This window comes from Chelonia mydas, chromosome 2, assembly GCF_015237465.2.
Source record: "Chelonia mydas isolate rCheMyd1 chromosome 2, rCheMyd1.pri.v2, whole genome shotgun sequence".
Taxonomy (NCBI): Eukaryota; Metazoa; Chordata; order Testudines; family Cheloniidae; genus Chelonia; species Chelonia mydas.
In genome coordinates this window covers 116,788,603-116,808,316 of record NC_057850.1, presented here as the reverse complement: position 1 = coordinate 116,808,316, position 19,714 = coordinate 116,788,603, and the positions used below count along the sequence as shown (strand labels likewise).

The 19,714-nt window shown below is 41.1% G+C and overlaps 1 protein-coding gene across 4 annotated transcripts in view; it reads right to left on the bottom strand.

The window, feature by feature from the left end:
* Positions 1–19,714, bottom strand: part of LOC102944150 (interferon regulatory factor 4) — a 119,404-nt gene that overhangs the window by 27,637 nt on the left and 72,053 nt on the right. Inside the window, exon 7 of one of the 4 annotated variants that reach the window (XM_043540182.1) lies at positions 13,921–13,983. The exons of 2 other annotated variants lie outside the window; for them this stretch is intronic. In XM_043540182.1, the coding sequence (XP_043396117.1) occupies positions 13,921–13,983 (63 nt within the window). Of the gene's footprint in view, positions 1–13,188; positions 13,237–13,920; positions 13,984–19,714 lie in introns of those variants that run through there. One more of the 4 variants, XM_037893241.2, reaches the window with a different exon arrangement.

The following is a 19,714-nucleotide window of genomic DNA, read 5'->3' as shown; positions in this document are numbered from 1 at the left end:
GAATCCAGTTTGAACTAGTATATGAGGGCCTCCCTAAGAGACAGTACCTCTATGGGGAGATTACAACCTGGGTGATTTGTCTTCACCACCACCCATTGTTTTTAGTTCCTGGAGGATCTGTGGCAGCCCTCCCTTCTGGAGGGAAACACAGCCATACATATACCATTCATGTAAAACAATGGACTCCAAGGGGTTGCAATCTTTGTCCCATCTTCCCCATGAAGAAGTTATATACAATTAGAGCCCACAATAATACATATACTTAATACCATAGGGTCTTTCAAAGATATCACAAGAAATTGCCATATCTGTCACACTTGGGGTCAGATTTTCAAAGATAATTAGGCATCTAGTGGGATTTTCAAAAGTTCCTATACGAGTTAGATATCCATCTCGCAGTGAAAGTCAATGCCAATGAAACTCCCCTATGGCACGTCTAAAAATTCAACTAGGCACCTATTGACATCTTTAGACACATAAATATGTTTATAAATCTGGCTCTTGTTGCCTAAGGCTAGAATTTTCCAGAGGCTTAAGAGTAGTTTCATTAGCCTTGACTTTCATTGAGAGCTGGGAGCCTAACTCTCTGTGGTCTCTTCAAAAATCCCAGCCTATGTGTTTGCAAGATGAAGTCCTGTAGGCTAAAACAAGGTTCAGCCATAAAAACATATTTACATAGCAAGATGGACTCTCACTTTAACTATGTTCAAGACTGTGGTACTGAAACCACGTCACAAGTCCTAGTTGTTTTTACAATGTAGAAAGACCCTAAAAGTTGTCAACACAATTCAAGAGTTTAGAGCAAGAACCTCACAAACTCAGTTTCACACCAGAGCAGAATCTGGTGGCGTTTTGATGAACTAACTTCCACAGTAAAGAACATCTGGATCCTAAACATTCTCCATTTTTTTTTTTTTTTTTTTTTTTTTTTTTGCCATGAGCACTGGTGATGTCTTATTTAGACATAGCTTCTACAGCTGCTCTTCCTGATTTTGTGACCTACTGTGCTCGCCTTTCATAAAATCCCCATATCATATTACTAATTATGTAATCATTTAAAAGCAAAATACCACAGAAGTAAATGTAACTAAATATCTGCATGACTAAGTAGAAAAAACCACGCGCAATTTTATATTTTCTTACAACTACTTTTGTCCAAATTTGTTTACATTCTTTCCTTTTATTTCCCTTTTGCTTTGTAATCTAATGATCTAGAATGTTTCTCAAGACTTCATATTCCCCTAAATTAATGCGTGTTCTAAAAAGAGTTCTCTCAGATGTAGTTACATCTGAAAGAGTAGTTGTAACCTTTCTTTAAAAAGAAAAGTTAAGTAGATTTTCTTCCGAGGGTTGTTACTCTTTGCCACATAGGGTGAAGTCCTCTCCTAAACTTCAGAAATGGTACATCACTGGCTGTGGAAGTTTCACTGTACTGTTGAACTAACATATCTCCCTCCTCAACTCACAAGGGGAAAAAAGGACAGTTCGTCCTCCATGTCTATAGAATCCGGCAGTGAAATCTGTTGAGAGTCAAAGGGTGGATATTAGTTCCAGTTGGAATGGTGCTATTTTATAATATGGATACCTGTCCACCAGGAATTGGACTGAGACCATAACCCTTTTCACATATGGTAGGATACCAAATGGCCATCCTCAGCTGGTAACAAGGAGAGTTGGATGAACTAAGTACATATTGTATTTTAGTTATCAAATACAGCTCTTTCTGCTGCTTGTGAATTGTCTGCAGACAGATCACATTTTCCATAAATATATTCATTGCTCAAAATTATTCAAAGATTGTACTATGCAAATATTTCAGCCTGTGCAATGCTTGCAAACTGTTCACTTTGCACATTGCTTTCAGTATTTGATATTTGAAATTGGGAATTTGAGCTGTTTTAACCAAACACGCAGATTACATGGTACATTTTGTTCCCCTGATGAATGAGTTTAACTCTTGGAATAAGATTTCTGGCATGAATACTCAGGATTATAAGTAAAAAATTCACTTTCTATATTTTGTAATGTTTGCGTACATTTTGCTGGTTAGTAAATATTCATGTTGGTAAATTTGTTCTTAGAACATTTGTAAAAAGTTCACAAAAGGGGTGTGAACACAGGTGAAGCAAGCTCCTTGAAAAATGGGAATGCTTACAAATAATCCTGCATTGTGTGCCCAGCTCTAATAATTACATTTGGCTACTACCAAACTATATCTGATTATTTGAACCAATCCCATAGAGGTAAAAAGCTGCATATTCATAACCCTTTTCCACTGATGGACTATCATGAATTCCAGTGTGAGTAGATTTTCAAAACCTCTCCGGTCCCATTTAGGCATCTTGTCTACACTAGAATTTTCTTCGGTATAATTTATGTTGCTCAGGAGTCTGAATAACCCACACACCTGATGACGTAAATTACACAGACTAAAGGACTGGTGTAGACAGCGCTATGTCAGCTGGAGAGCTTCTCCCACCAACATAGCTACTGCTTCTCATGGGAGATGGAGTAATTAAGCCCACAGGAGAGCTCTCTCCTGCCAGCTTAATGCAGCTGCGCCGCTGCAGCACTTCTAGTGCAGATGCAACTTAAATGAAATGGCCACATTGAGAAACGTGGTCAGCACCCAGGGACTTACACTGAAAAGAGCTGAGAACAATGGAAGTTGCTGAGGCTGAGCATTTTTGGAAATCTTGCCATATAATTTTGCTACTGAGAAAGCCAATAAAATCAATTAGTCAATTTTAGCTGTTTGTTTCTCAACATTGACGTACCTTTTATGAAAGTTATACTAGCTACAAAAGTATCTCACATCCCACCTCTATTTTCTAGTTATTTAGTTTATACTTTCTTCAACATTTTAAACATTGCTGGTCACTATATCAGTTCCCCATCTGAAAAAATTGGGATAAGCGCTATTCTACACCATAGGGAAGTTGTGGTGATAAATATCTTAAAGATTGTAGAACATTTTGAGATCTACTGATGAAAAGCACAATGTACAAGCTAGACATTATTATATGGTTATAAAATCTTCCCCCATTTCCACATCATGAAGATGGTCCTGTTCTCAAACTGCTGTCTGGAGCAGCATACTGTAAGGCAGCCAACGATGAAAAGCATCTATAGCTGGATATGAATTCTTTCTGGGGAATTGGGGTGGATGAATATATTGGCAATGATTGGAAATATTGCCAGAATTCTGACTTGTTTAGTCTACAGCTTGTAGTTAATTGTCCAAATGTAGAACTGGGAATTTTTTGGCTTTTTTTTTTTTTTATTTTATTTTTTTTTAGGATGAGGAGGGCAGGGGCAGGATCAGTGACACCATAATGAATTTTCAAAATATTTTAGTTTCATCAAATTGTTTCAGTAAAAATTAAAAAAAACAAAAATGAAATGAAACATTTCAATTTTTTTGGTTCATAATTTTTCATTCCAAAAATTCCTTTGATTTAAAAGTTTAAGATAGTCAAAAATCAAAACAAAATGGTTCACTTTTGTCAAACCAAATAGTTTGTTTGATCCAAAGTGAAATTCTCTTTGCGTTTTTGATTCACAAAAAAAAATTTTTTTTTTAATTTAAAAATTGGTTTTGGTTCAACCTGAAAGTTATTTTATTGTTCAAAATTGCCTGCAAACCATAGCTCCTTTCAAATTTGCTACCAAAGTGTATGAGTCCTTTAGAATGTATATATGTTATATATGTTTCCCAGTGTATTGCCTTGCTTCCTATCAAAGCATATCTGTCCATAACAGCAAATCTAAAAAGCAAATTCAGCCTGACTGGAATGCAATTTGGGATAATGGTTTTCATCAGGCCTGAATTTAGCTCTAAAGTGTTTAGACTTACAGTAAATTTAGATTCAAGCCAGCAGGAGTCTTTCTACTGACTTTAAGGAGAGTTGGATCTGGGATGTATTTTGTATAAATTATATATGCCTAACCATATTTACCATATACAGTGTCTTATTGGATTCATATTTTTATTTTGCCTATGTACTTTTACAAGGTAATTATCTAATTTGCTGTAGGTATCTCCATGTCTAGTTCTATTGAAGGAATACCCACTAATTATCACTGGGAACATCTGCAATACAGCTACTATCCTGCCACTATTCCAGATGAGATTAATGTATGTATTATGTCAAGGGGAAAAAAATCTGTTGTGGGATAGCTCATGTGCTGTGCTGAGTAATGTGTATCTCAACCTGAGCATGACATATATGCCACATATCTCAGACCCCCCTTTCTCATGATTATATTTCTAAGAATCTAATTATTTTTGTTTTGAGAATATTATTGTTTTTGACTTGTGCAAAACATTGTCTTGTCTTCAGGCTGACTTGTATCTAGACATTTTTCCATTTAGGAGTTTGTTCTATCCTCATCCCTGCAGTAATCTGCAATTGCAGATTACTATTAAAGAATTATCCTTCATTAAAAAAAAGAAAAGGAACTATATGAAAAAAATTACCTGTATTTGGAGCACAGATATTAGCTTACATTTTCCTTTCACAATCAGTTTAGCTCTCTAACGTTAGGCTCTGACTTCTGCACATGTAATTTATCTCACATGAGTAGTTCTACTGAAGTCAATGGGACTATTTAGGTAGGTGGAGTGAAATGTGTACATAAGGCTATGTCTACATGTGCTATGTCTGTCTACATGCGCTCTGCCATCAGCATAATTAAATCACCCACACAGAGCAGCAGTAGTTATGTCGGCAGGAGAGCTGTCCACACTGGCACTTCTGTCGGAGAAACTTATGTCAGTTAAATGGGTGGTTTTTAGATATAGTGTAGATATAGCCTAGTGTAGACACAGCAGAGTGTTTTCAGGATCTGGGCCTGTGTAAACTCCCAACTACTTGAATTCTCATATGAAACAGCGCACTAATTCCTTTTGACACTCCTTTTCCCATGTCAAGGTACTTAATATGTATCATTTGCACGCGTCACCTGCATATCCACGCTCATCTTAAAAAATTAATGTCTTTTTTCTTAATATGATTCTTGTGAAAAAAGAAAAGCAGGATTTTTGTATATCAGGTTATTCTATATTTTTTCCTATACGTTCAATTCACTGACATGCCCCATGAGTGCTATTACATTTTTTTTCCCACTCTCAGGAATATTTTACTGGTGTTTCGTCTGCTCGTCACATTTAATGCAACTGTTATCATGGCATGTTATCAAAGTAGTAAACAGAGCTGGTGGAACCTGTCATTATGAACAACATTCTTTTGTTCTGATTTTTGACTATCTTAAACTGTTTTAAATCAAATTAAAGGAATTTTTGGACTGAGAAGTTATGAGCTAAAAAAAATTATTTTTTTGGATAGCAACTTGTTCACAAATCTATCCTGATTTCCATGAATATATTCATTATGAATAAGTATTTGCCAAATCATTTTCAAGTTATAGCTAGTTTGTGAACTCTTCATTTTCATTGATATTACAGACCAAAACAACTACTATAATAATCTATTCTTGCGGTCTGCATAATACATCCTATAGAATTCCTTCTGACTATTCTTGTAGCGGACAGAATTCTTCCCTAGTACATCAATAAATATTATTGAGCCAATCACTGTGGCTGAACTAAAGCCTATCTTTTAGAAAGACATTTTGATAAAAAGACTCCAAGTGATGTGCTAAAAATTCATGGACGCTTCATGGATTAACATTCTTGAACACTCATACGTCATGTGACTGCTCATTAGTAACTAATAATAGGGCCCAAGCCAGCCGTAAACTAAACTAAAAGATTTTATTCACGAACATGTTTGCAAATCATGTTTGTCTTATGAAAATAGAGAGAGAGAGGAAAAGTATCACCAGGAATGGTTTCTTCTTTCAGTAATGGCCCTCATGACTGCAAGTTGTATTCATAACAAACATAATCCTCCTGTTTTGTGATCTGGGTCGCATGACAGATTACAATTTTGCACAATTCAAGATTTCATTTATTTAAAACATTATGGTTAGGAAGAAAATGTCTCCACACTGAACTTCTCAGAGCTCTTACAATCTGTCTGCAGGCTCACACTGCAGAAGGGGGATCTGCCCCCTTCATTGCAACAGGTTATTAACCCTAATCATACCAATTTGTGTATCAACATGGTCAGCCATTTTCAGCTAATCATTTTATCAGAAATACCCAGCTAATATGATGATCGTTATTGTCCACAATATCCACTCTTGTTGCACGCAATGACAGATACCTTATGAGGGGCAGGAAAATGCACAAGTCTGAGCAACAAGTAATCCTATTGTGCATCTTATCAATTTCCAAACGCCATCTCATATTCTAAGCACACCATGTGAACAAACCCTTCCTCAACAGCGAAGGAGAAAAATAAGTTACCTCTTGTTGAGTTTCTCCAGCCCCTACCAACACAGGACACCAGACAATTGAAACAATACACTTCTGGTAGGCTTTTTTGCTCCCTACTCATGGGCTGTATTCTACGCTCACTCTCTCGGTAAATCTCACTGATACCTACCCTCTTCACAGAATAGCTTTAACACACATGCTCTAGTACTTTTTGTCCTCATAGAAGTGCTGCAAAGCGGCTGCCAAGTAGGAGATGATAGGCAGGCTTTAAGAGGGAGTGTTCACGCTGGATGTGTGACTGATGTTCTTGGTGGGGTGGGGCTTTCTTTTCAGTGCAGTTGGAGGGTGGGGTTTGACACATTTGTTAGGGTTGTTGTTCATACAAGGGGATTTTGGTACCACTGGGCTGTGGCGTTACTCTGCCACTATTACAATCAAAATTGGGCCTTCAGTGAGAAATTCTGAGGCTATGTCTACACTAGAGACCTTAAAGTGGCACAGCCATGGGTGGCAAGTGAAGCTTCCCCATGGGGAGGCCAGCCCCATGCCCACCTCCTCCGGCTGAGGCCCCACCCCCACTCACTGCTCTCAGCCCCTCCCATGGCTCCGGCCGGGCGGGGGAGGGGGTGGCTGAAAGCTTGGTTGGGGCCACGGCGGGGGTGGGGGGGCTGAGATCTTGGCCCCGGCTGGGACTGCGGCAGAGCTCTCACCCCGGCCTGGAGCGCCAAGTTCAGAGCCCCTCCCCCGTTCCGCCCGCAGCCCCACCCATCGCCCCATTCTCCCATACAATCATGATGGGCAGGCAGGACAATGGGATGGCAAGATTGCAACTGGGTCAGTGTTGACAGGGCTCACCTAGCACAGTGGCTGTTATTTTAGCAGCATAACCATTATTTTGGAGAGCTGATTAAAAAAAAAACCACAATAAAACAAATCGGGACTCAAGTAATTTAACATACATAATGTGTTTAATATAGGTCAGTTGTTAAGGTGGGAATGTGTAAATCAGGTTAGAGAGACTCAGGCCATGTCTACACTACCACTTATGCCCACGTAACTTATGTCACTTAGTGGTGTGTTTTTTCATGATGGTACATATAAGTGGAAATAGTCACATTCAAGGTGCAGAGGGTCAGCTAAACCTTTGGTATGTATCCATATTTTGTCTTCATTCTAATAAGAAACAGGCAATTGCATTCTCCACACAAGATGATTACTTTTTTCATCTTTCTCCTTGTAATTTTCCATTTGTGTATAATCATAAATGTTTAAAAAGAGTAAATATACAAATATCACAAGTTATAAAAATATAGCCTAACTCTGGAATATGAAGAGACAGGAGAACAATGTGCTCTCATTTTGAGACAACCCTTTGGATATGTAAGTGAGCTGCACAGTGGTTAAGGTGGTAGTTTCCATTCTCAGAACGTGGCTCCACGTTCTAGAAAAAACAGTGAACTCCTGCAGGCAAACAGTATTTTGTTCTTTCTTTCTGGGTTGACATAATCTATTTCACTTTATATTTGGGCCTTAAACAGAGGAACACACATGGAAAGCAGGCAGCTGCATGCTTATCTACTACAACTTGCCTACAGTGGGCTGCACTAAAAGTGGAGTTGGTATCTCTGAGGTATGAGAGGAGAGATTGTAGCTGAAGTATTTTTATCGATAATTCTAAAATGGATACATAATATTACATGATAGTGGAAGAAGCAATAGTCTTAATTTTCTTCTAACACCACACATAATTTTTCAGTGAACAGAAGCTTTGCACCATGACTGAAATGATAAAATTGTGACCTGATTGAGTCATTTTATCATTCAGATGCTGACTGTGAGAGGTTCCGAAACCATCAGTTCCTACTGACCCCCATAAGAGTTGAAGGTGCCCATGCCCTGACAACACTGTTGATCTTACTTGCATGAAGATCATGGGGGGAATCCTCGGATGGTGTAAACTGTTAGCCCCATTGAAATCAATAGAGCTATATGACAATTTACATCAACTGAGGATCAGTCTCCATGTTTGAGCATCATGAGCATTCATGAACATCTCATGGGTAGTTCTTTGAATGGCTTCTGTATATCACTGTATGCTGATCTGCTTGCTAGAAGTGCTGAGTAGAGCTAGGCAATTTTTTTTTTTTTGGCAAATAGTAAACTTGCCAAAAAATGCAGTTTGGGGGGCCACCAAAACTATTCATAAATTTGGGTCAAATTCAGTGAATGATTTTGACTGTTTGGTTTTAAAAAAAAGAAAAAAAAATCAAACCTTTCAGCATTTTCAAATCAACATTTCATTCAGAAAAAGTCATTTCAAATCAACATCTGAAATTTTTCATTTGAACCACATGATTTTTTTTTTTCTTCAGTTTTTTGTTTTGGTGCGGGGGGGGTCATTTTTTTGTGGAGGGAGGTGTTGATTTTTCAGTTCAGCCACTCACCTGAAAAATCAATTATTGGCTGAGCTCTAGTAATGAGTCTCCACTGTTCCTCTCATTGATTCTAATGGGAGCCGTGGATGCTCAGCATCCCTGAAAGTCAGGTGACCCCTATTCCAACAAACCATTTGTGCATATCCCCTGTAATCCTTACTGAGTGTATAAAAAAATGTCAGGAATTTCTCCTGGGGATGGGGGTGGGGGGCGGGGAAATAAGGAAGGGTGGTCGTCTGGATGAAATATTTCATGTACCAGTTCCAGGCGACTTTGGCCATTTTCTGAGAGTTTCAATGAGGAATGTTTTTGCTTAGGGTTTTTCAGAGATCATACAAACATTTTTAAAGGAATATGGTATAGCTTGAATATATAATGGTTGACAGTGGACTTCTATGTTTATCCAGACTGCTGGTGGGCATGGTGGGGCATGGTTTTATGACGCCTTTATCCTAAAGAGTGGATTGTTAGGCTACAGTAATTCACCCCCATTCCCACCATTTATTTTGTTTGGTTTTTGTTAACTGCACAGGATGTTCTTGTGCGCGGAAATTTCAAAGAGATTATTACACACTGACTTACTGTTGGTTTCTCACAACCCAGAAAGTAACATCAAACATTAGATCTACTGCCTTAGCTAGTAAACGAATGCACTATGTTTTTTCAAAACCTTTAAAATCAATGTATGGGGTATTATGGTTCATTCAGCATAATATTTTATAGTTATGTAACAGCTGAGGATCCCAAAGCACTTTAGGAACACTCAGATACAACTTCACAACACCTCTCTGTAATAACATTCATTTTTAGAGTTGGGCTAATAATTGACAAATAATTCATACAACAAATGTAGCGTGTCTTTTATTTTGTGATTTGTGCATGAACAGACTAGTTTGCTTGCATTTGTTATTAAAAATTTGCCAGATAAGGGCATGTATACACGGGGAAACTGACCAGAATAGCTAATGCAGAATAAAATATTCTGGAGTAGCTCATTGTGTAGACACTCTTATTCCGGAATAGCTTTTAAATTCATACCCTACCTGGATTAACTTGGTCATGCAGACGAGCCCTAATTCTTGGACTAGGTCATTTACAAACAGTTCACTGTATTTTCATTCATAAAGTGAGGTGTTTTGATTAGACACACAAGTCACACACTATATTTCTGTTCATTCATTTTTGAGTGTAAATTCATTAGATTCAGGGTTTTGGTGCAAATACAGTTTCAATTTTGATATTTGTTTTCTGCAAAAATTCTGTAATATTCATAGTTGAAAATCTAAATGAAAATTAGTAGATTATTTTTGCAATATTCACCCCATCCTAATCATATGATTGATATACGTAAACAGTGATGCAGAGAAGGCTAATGACTTACCCATGGGTACACAGAGAGTCTTCGAAAAGGCCTTCCCACTATAAAAATGATGCTGGCAATACTGACACTCTCTTCTACACACAAACACAAAATCAACCTCTCCATCCCCCCCAAAATTAAATTAATAAAACAAAAATCAGAAACAAAACCCACACACCAAAGTTCTTACCCTCAAAAGGGGGATGAGCCAGAGACTCCATAAAATCCACAAGGGACTTTGCTACTGCTATTGATTTTATGTGGTAGGCGCTAGATAGTACAGTGATAGGCGCCAGCATAAAACCTTAACATAGTCAGTATGAACCTGGACTAGATCCCTGGTATTCCAACTCCCATTTCTTTTCACTACACCAGTAGGAAACACTTTCTCCTTTTCAAAAGCTGAAATATTTTACCTATTTATCTATTATTCAGCAACTGATTTTTCCTTTATTAAAAACAATGGGGGAGGGAGGGAAATCTCACCAAAAGGAAAATTTTCTTCAAAAAATGATCATTCTGGTCAAAAACCATCTTTGTCAAAACATCTTTCAATGCACAAATTTCAACCAACAGAACACCTGATAATCAAAGAGGAGATGCATTACTGCTGACCCAATTACAGGAAAAAACTGGAGACTGGCAAAAAGATTTTAAAAGTCTGATATTTTACTAACCACAAATTAAAGTGCATACTACAATTTTAAAACAGGGAAAACACTTGTGCTAAAGCATCATATGACAATACATTTATAAATGCAATTAACACGGTCCCATCCTCATTGAAGAAAGCTTTTAGAAACACAGTAACATCAAAGCAATCTCTCTTTATGTCTCAGATATAAATAAACTAAAAGAAGTCATGCATGAAATGTGACTAGCCTGAGGAACACAGGGGCAAGAAAAAAAAAAATCACAAAAATAGCAAGCTGCCAAACAAAGTATAATTTCTAATTAGTAAAAGTCAAGATAAAAAAATAAACATTTTTCTTTTTTGTACTGGTAACAGTAAATATTTCCTTCTACTAATTTTTACACATAAGAGTGGTATAGTATTGTTATCTATTACATTAGGGGGATCTTACGCTGTGATTTGGGACCTTCTGGGATCTGAACAATCTCCCAGGAGCAAACCTGGATTAACCAATGTGCACTCTGTACATTTGCAGAGGGACCCTGATCTCTGCGGGTCCCACAACCATGTTTAGGCCTAGGTTTAGGGCCTGGCTGGTTTTTAGCTGGCCTGGCCAGCTTTTCTCCAGCATTGCCAGTTGCAATATGCCTGGGTTTTTTTTCCCCCCACTTGTAACTAGGAAGGGGCCCCTAGGTGGGGAGGCTTCTTGGGCTGAGGCTCCTGAGAGGGGGTGGGTATAGACGCTCACGGGTCAGGAGAGTTGGAGGGTGATGATAGGGATGCCTGGGAAAGGAAGAGAAGGATCAAGCTGGTGGTAGTGCATGGGAAGGGAAGAAGAGGGTCAGGCTGGTGGGTGCGGCATCTGGGAAGGAAAGAGTGGCTCATTTTTCTGCCTCTCAGAGATGGCAGCCCTATTTGGGCCCTGACCAGGTTTGGCCCAGCTGCCTCCTCCTGGGTCATGACTCCAATGGGGCAGGGGGAGGCAGGCCAAACTTCAGAGAGTGGTGTAATCCGGCCCAGGTATGGTGAACCAGCACCATTCAGGTATGGTACTGTAGGCAGCTGGGTCTCTTCTCTGTCTAGTTTAAGGAAGATGATGCGGGGGGGGGGGGGGATTTTCCCTAGTTCACAAGGCCCCAAAATTCTTTAATCTGGCACTGCCCTGGGGGACTGCAGCACTATAGCTGCCCAATTTCTCCTCAGTGAAGGAAAAAACAAATCCCAAAATGTTCCCCACTGGGATTTCCTCCCCCCACCCCACACACAAAGGGAGGAGGTGTGTAAAGGAGGCAGGAATCTCTCTGCCCCCTTCAGCGTGGGGCAAGGGGAGGATTGAGGGAGTCAGGCTGTGCCAGAGCAAACTGTCACTGGGAATTAGGAAATAAGCCTAGGTCAGAAGGCTGCTGCTTTTTGACACATTGGACTTATTCTCCCTCTTTGTTAGGGCCCTGAGGCTTGTGTCCTGGGAGAAAGGTGAGTCAGAGCCCCCATCTCCTTCCACTATTAGCAGACTGAGGCAGCTCGGTTCAGGCAAAAATGCCAGAAAGCGAACATTGAGAACATTATGCTCAGCAGGGATTTAATTTTAGTAAACAACACTGCTGAGATTCTGAAGACCAAGCGCATAGTCTCAGAGAGGTGCCGGTTCGACGTACGGGCATGTACTGGCTATTTGTGAGCCCTGTCTGTTGGTGTAATGAGCACACCCATTTTTGAGAACCCGCTCTATCTTAGTCCTCCTGTTTGCTGCCACTGCTGGGCACCCTGGCTCACTCCCATGGAAGGTGACAGAGAGGGGAAGTTGGGGGGGAGCAAAGTGATAGCCAGAGATAGCCTAGAGCAGCTTGACGGGGCGGGCTGGTTGTCAGGTGTGTGGGTAGGTGGTGCCAATTCAGATAGTTCTTGCAGGTGGGCAAATTCTCATCCTCCCCCTCCCTAGCAGGGGGGTCCCTGCTCATTCCCCTTCCCTCACGGACCCCAGGTCTCCCTTGGCAGGGGACTGTGGGTCAAATTTCATTGGTGCTGCAACCACGCAGTCAGAGGGATGCTCCAGACCTCTCTGGCAGCAGCCGTACTGCTTTAATATGGGACTACTGCTTAAAAGTGGCCAGGGAAGGGGCCCCCCGGTCCATGGAACTTCCAGCAAGTGCAAAAACCTAGACGGCAGCAGCAGTGTTCCCCTCCCCCGCCTCACTCCTCCTAATTGGCACTACTGGGTAGCATGTAGTGGGAGGTGGTTGATGAAGAGGGGTTAGGAGTTTCCTTGTAGACACCTTCTTCAGCCCCTGTCCTCTTCGGTACCTAGGGTTGCCAGCACTGCATTTTAAAAATAAGGGTCTGTTTTCTTAGCACTCCCACCCACCTCCCCTCCTGATATCATCATTATTATTCATAATAATTAAGCAGCAGTACTCACCTACATTCGTCAGGGGTATTTCTTGCTGCTTTTTGCAGCATTCAGCAACTCCTGATCTTGTGGTACAGAGATGAAAAACATAAGGGATTGTCCATTGTAATCAGGGACTGTTGGCAACCCAAGATTTGTATCCCCCCTTCAGCCCAGGCCCTATTCTGCTCTGATCCTGTCCCACTCCTTTAAATCCCTGTCATCTATCACATGCACCATTCTCTCCCCTGCCTTTCTGGCCTCTTTATCTTCCTTACTGCTGTGGGGAGGTTAGGAGAGGGAAGAGTTGGAGTAGAGGAGAGCTTTGTTCGCTCTCTGCTCCCTGGGTTGGGTGAGCAGCACTCCCATACAGCTCCACCTCCTTTGTTGGTGTGGTTAGAGCTTTCCTCTGTTTCAGACTTCACTGGGACAGCCAGGCACAACTCCTTTTCCCAGTTCCTTCATTTTGATTTGGATCCAGCAGGGGGAGCAGTAAGAGAGGAAAGCTTTGGCTGCCTTAAATTCCTCTCCAAGAGCTCAAAGAGAAGCTTTGGAGAAGGGATTCACCAAGGGTGCAGGCCTAAGATTCCAAAAGGGGCAGTGGAGAGGTATAACAACTATATGAACATCACACCAGATGCCTGAAACTTGGCAGCCACCTCTGTGTTCCCAGGATTAAGCTCAGAGAAGTTCCAGAAGCCTCTTATTATGACCACCTGCTTGTTACAGGGAGGGGGAAAGAGGCCAGTTACCAGCACTTACATGCTGCCTTGCTCCACACTGGGAAGTGCTCTCCGGATCCCAATTCTTCCTCCTTCCTTTCCACTAGAAGGCAAGAAAAAGGGGAGGTGGGACTTAACCTATAGTAATTTTCCAAGACTAGGAGCTGGCAGCCATGGTTATAGACTTCCTATGCAACAATGAACTCTAGGAGCACTCCTTGTTTCTTTGAGGAAGCCAGGTCTAGTGGCCTGGACTGCTACAGGCCAGAGGTTGGAGGATACCATATCTGATGTGGATCTGTGGACTTTAATGGGAATTATTAGTGCTCAGTATCTCAGAAAATCAGGCCGGTTATCTGGGTGCTTAACTTTAGGAATCCAGGTTTGAATATTCTTACCCTAACCAATTTGTGCCTCCATTCACCCAGGTATAAAATGGGCATAATACTTAGATGGATGAACTAATTGTGCCTAATTTCAAACCCTCACAGACATTATGGGTTCAGAAGATCAGTTACATTTTGAAAGCTTCTGGGTAAGCGCTACCTTTCAGAGAGACTCAAAGTAAAGAGTAGAGAAAAACAAAAATTAACTGGGAGCAAGAGAGAGAGAGATTAGAGTTATATATATATAGGGTTTTTTTCTTTTTACGCCACACCCCTTAGACTCTCTCTCACACTTTATTTTTATTTTATATATATAAATAAATTTAAAAAGTGAGGGGGAAAAACCAATCCCAAAACATTCCCCATTGGGATTTCCTCCTTCCACCCCACACATAAAGGGAGGAGATTTGCAAAGGAGGCAGGTCTCTATCTCCCTGCCGCTTTCAGCAGGGCAAGGAGCTAGATCCTAAGGTACTTGCGGTTGTTTAGCTTTTGTGGGTGTTAGGGAATGGTCTTCTACCCTTATACATAGCACAAGCAGCTCTTAACTAGAAAATAAAGCATCTGGGGTTTTTTGTCCTTCTGTTTTTGTTTTTAATCAAGACATCCTTGGGGTTTACATTACAGAAAAAAGGTTCATGAATGCAAATTTGTTTTGCAATCCCTAAGTACAGCTGGAAGGTTCACAACATCCCAAATGTCATGAAGTTCCCCAGCCCTGATGATAATACTTATTTGCCTCAGGGAAGTTGTGAAGCATAATACGTGTTCATAAAGTACGTGGAGATCCACAGATATATGGCGTGCATCTGAACATTCTATCATTACAAAGTGACTGCATGATCAGAGGTTTTAGAAAGTGAAAAATCATAGTGAAGGCACTATGTGCCTCATACAATTCAAGATATTAGTGTATTGTTTTGTCCTAACTGGATTGATGAGGCGCAAAGCCTCAACCCTGGGCCTGTTCAGCAACTGTTACTAGTGTGGTCAAGTGCTCCCTCTCCCAAAGCTTGTAAAACCTTCTGAAAAGAAGAACTGCACCACCCAGAAAGAAAGACTGACCACTGAAGTACACAATCAGGGACAAAATCTAAATTCTTCAAAGGAAAATCCCAGTGATTCATTATAATGCTTTAGGCAGCCGAATAAATACATCTTTTTCTGTAGAACATTGGTCTGATTCTGTCTTCAGTTACATCACTACAACATGGTAGTAAAGTAAAGTGAGAGAGAGATCTATATGAATGTACACTGGCAAGTGCATTTCACTTTGAAAAAAGTCGGTGCAGCCCCAAAAGATGTGCAGAAGAATGATTTAAACAGAAATATCTGTAGCCAAGGACTTAATGGGGCTGCATGGTGTCTAAGTCCAGTCAGAATTTGTCCCACTGTCAGCGATCAGTCTGCTCAATATAGAAGCCAGAAAATATTTCCATCTCATTCTCAAAAATAGATAACTCCCTCGCCCCTTGATACATGATGCAATCATACTTCAACTTACATCAAATATCCAAATGTTTTTTAAAGAAACATTTGTTTCACTTCTATAACATGTGGACCTGATCAAGCTGCATTGTGATTTGACAAGTGGGTAAATGCTGCTAGAAACAAAAGTGCAGGCAGTAGGTTGATTTTCTAAATGCCCTGTATCACTGGTTCCCAACCTTTCCCATACTGCCTCCCCCACCCATTGCAGCTAGCAGGGACATAGCTGGGATTCTTCCTCCCTTTTAGCAATATGGGATGGGCAGGGTAGTCACAACTTCCTGATACCGGTCTGCAGCCCCCTAGATTGAGAACCCCATCTGATCGGATAGTTACCTAGATTCTGAATATTATTGAACATGATGGAATTACAAGGTTGGCTGCGAACTCTATAGGGTTGACACCATATCTTGTTCTGGACAGTGCTGATCACATTCTTGTGACTCAACAAATAGTGCTAAATTGTGCCTTTAAGGCATGGTGCACATTAAGGGGCACTGTAGAGATGCCCCACCCAAAGGGAAGCTCCTTGAGGCATTGTATCTCAGCCAATGAACCTCCTGAACCACAGTGAGACTGCGGTATTCCTTAGTGGGATAAAGTGCATGCTTATCCTGCCTAGGACAAGTTCCAGGGCGTGGAGGGGGACTCTTCCCCGCCCTATATATTCTGGGAAGTCTATTAATGCTAGATTCCTGGGGCCTAATTTTCAGAGGTTCCAAGAACCTGCTGCTTCCCCTGACTTCAATGGTTGTGTGGGTGCTCAGCATCTCTGAAGATCAGGGTCATTGCATGCAGGAGGATACACAGCTACAGGTGATAAACTGAGCTGAGTCCTTGCTCTGAGATAAGGGGCTGTGTGACATCTTAAAATGCCATGGGCAGGGGGTGTGGGGGGGAAGGAGAATTATTTAAAAAGGAATCACGAAGACGTTCAGTTAGAATCACAGCAGTTTGATGTCTCTGTGCTGGAGGGATGCACTCTTTACAATAGTGAAGATGAAGTTTAACAGAAAAAAAAATGGGGGGTGGGGGTGGTGGTAGCAAAGCCTATTATTAAGTTTGCCCAACACATCCCATTATAAGATCCTATTTTCAGTTGCTTATAACTTTGCCAAACTTTAACCATTTGGCCTAAAATTTTCCACGTCAGGGGTTTGCCTCAGGCTATGTGTTTTGGTAACATTTCAGCTGCAACAGTTGGGCCATTTCTGAAAACAAGAGTAGGGGAAGCAACAGTGTTTTTCAATGTTAAATACATTTTGGTAACCTTGTTTTTGAAAGCCCTCATACTTTGAAGATGGGACTTGAAATATTGCAGATGGTGGACTGTCAGATGTGCCATTGATCTTCCCTTTGAAAATCTGTGCAAATCTGACCAAGTTTTAAGCCTCTGAAAAATTGTAGTTCACACATGCTCAGTAGAGACTTACTACAGCTTGGCAGCTAAAATCCTTAAAAGTTCCATCCTCAGAGAGCTTCTTACAGTTTCTAGAGTTCTGACCAGACCGTGCATGTGTCTTCCCCATGGAGCAACTCAACATATTCTAGCTCCAGGCTACAGGGAGAAAGTTGGATTCTCCCTATAATGCCTGCTCCAGGCTGGGGTGGGACTGAGCACTAGGACTGACAACAGGTAACCTATCTTCAGCTCTGGGAAAGGTAATCAGAGTGTCCCAGCTAAATACAAGATCGATACAGATAAGTAATTAGCACATATTCTAGGATCATTCAAGGGAAAGTGACCCCATAACAGTCCCTTAGTTTAGCGTAAGTAGTTAGCATATATGTTATCTTCTCAATCTTATATTTATCTGGGACACTCTGAGTACCTTTCCCAGACTCGAAAAGCAACTCTGAGTAGCTTGAAAGCTTGTGTCTCACCAACAGAAGTTGGTCCAATAAAATATATTACCTCACCCGCCTTGTCTCTCTAATATCCTGGGACTGACACAGCTACAACACCATTGCATACAGCAGGGAACCCTCTCTCCTTTGCTATCAGCGACCCTCCTGCTGGCCTCCAGGCGGTGTGGAGGAGGAAACCATCTGATTCAAGTGAAGAAAGGACAAGAGAGTGAGACCTACGGTGTTATGGGAGAAAGCTGGATAAGTAGATTTGGACAAGGACTCCTGGGGTATGGAGACTGGTACTTGAGGCTAGTAGTGGGGCACAGACTAACTTGGCAAGGAAACTATGCCTGGGAGCTGAGGAGCAAAAGCAGTGGGGAAAGAGACTGGGAGTCAGTGAGTGAGGGAAATTGGGTCAGCAAGGCAAGGAGACTGGGGACAAGAAGCGTGAAGTAGAGTGCGGGAGGGGACGGGGACTAAGGGTTAGGGCAAGATTGGGATGGGTTGTCTGGAGGGGTGTGACGTTTGTGGCACAACCTTAATTTGGCCCCTTTGTGCTTATGCATTATGATACAGTCTTTAATTACATGACCACATTTTTTCTGCAGTACCCCTGCCTCTAAGTTCACAGAATGGACAGTGCTCACTTAATGAACAAGCTATTCGATATTTCATTTTCTCCTTGTTGTTCAATGTGTGGCCCCAGGCCTTAAGTACTACATGCTGTTCCAACCCTGCTTTGAAGATAGAATTAATAATTCCCTCAAGAGATTTTATATGATGGCTATGACTAATATCTGAGTGCTTCACAAACATTACTGAACATATTTTCAGCCTGGCTGTGAGAGAAGAGGATATCATCATCCCCATTTTACAGGTCGAGAACTGATGAAGAGAGAGGTCAAAATACCCATTAATTTTGGGTGCTCAACTTACGATGACCTGATTTTTCAGAGTCCTTCACTTCATATGTTCAAAATACAGCTCCCATTGACTTCAGTTGCAGCAGTGGGTGCCCAGCACTTGTGCATATCAGACACCCAGGTCTCAAGTAAAGCACCCAAAAAATGAGAGAAACACAATTAGTGACCACCTATGAAAAGCTGGGTGTAAGTGACTTGCCCAGCAACACATAGGAACAATGGCAGGAATAGAATCTAATTCCCCAGGGCAGCAATTAATTATCTTAACTGTGAAACTGTCTTGTCTCTTCCTGCTATTCCCTGCCTCATTCATTACAGCTCTTCCAGCTTCTGAAAATAAATGAAACAGGGGTCCTAAAGACAGTCTCCTTCACTACACAACCCTGATTCATTCCAAGAGCTGGTCCATCCAGTGCACTGAATGAGGTAGGGGGCCAGTGGAAAAAATATAATTTGATCATGTACCAAAGATTGTACCATAATGCCTACACACAAGAGGGCTGTATTAAAGTTGCACCTGGTGTTGGCCACTGTTGACAGACAGGATACTGGACTGGATGGGCCATTGGTCTGACCCCGTATGGCCGTTCTTATGTTCTTAACTGTTGCACAGACCACCTTAATTCTGGCACTTCCTAACTTTTGAGGGTTTCACTTTGCAATCGCGTTAATATTCTTTTTACACAGATTACACATGCACACGTGGACATAAAACCTCTCAAGATAGCTGGTGCCTTATTGTGCAATTTTAAAAACCTGTTGAATAGGCAGAACACAGAAGACATGTCTGTATTAATGTATGGGGAGGAAGGTTTCATGTACATAATGTGTGTTTTTAGAACTACTTACCCCACAGTAGCTGGTTGAAGCAAGGTACTTTGGACAGTAAAAGGGAGATTTTCAAAGGCAAAAAGAGGAAATCAACTTTCAGTGGCAGTTGGATGCCTAACTTTTTTTGCGCCTTCAAAAAATCTCCCACTTAGCCATTTAGAAACAAATGAGTTCTCCACCTTGATATTTCTATTTAACTTAAGGATATACAGGAGTTCTGTGATTTTCATCTGACAGTTGATGTTGGCCCACAATATTTTTGACAAACAGCCAGCTGCAGTGACTGTTGACAGCTGATCTAATCGGGATGGTCTATTTCATGAGCTCTGGCAACTTCTGTTCTTTTCTTCTGGTG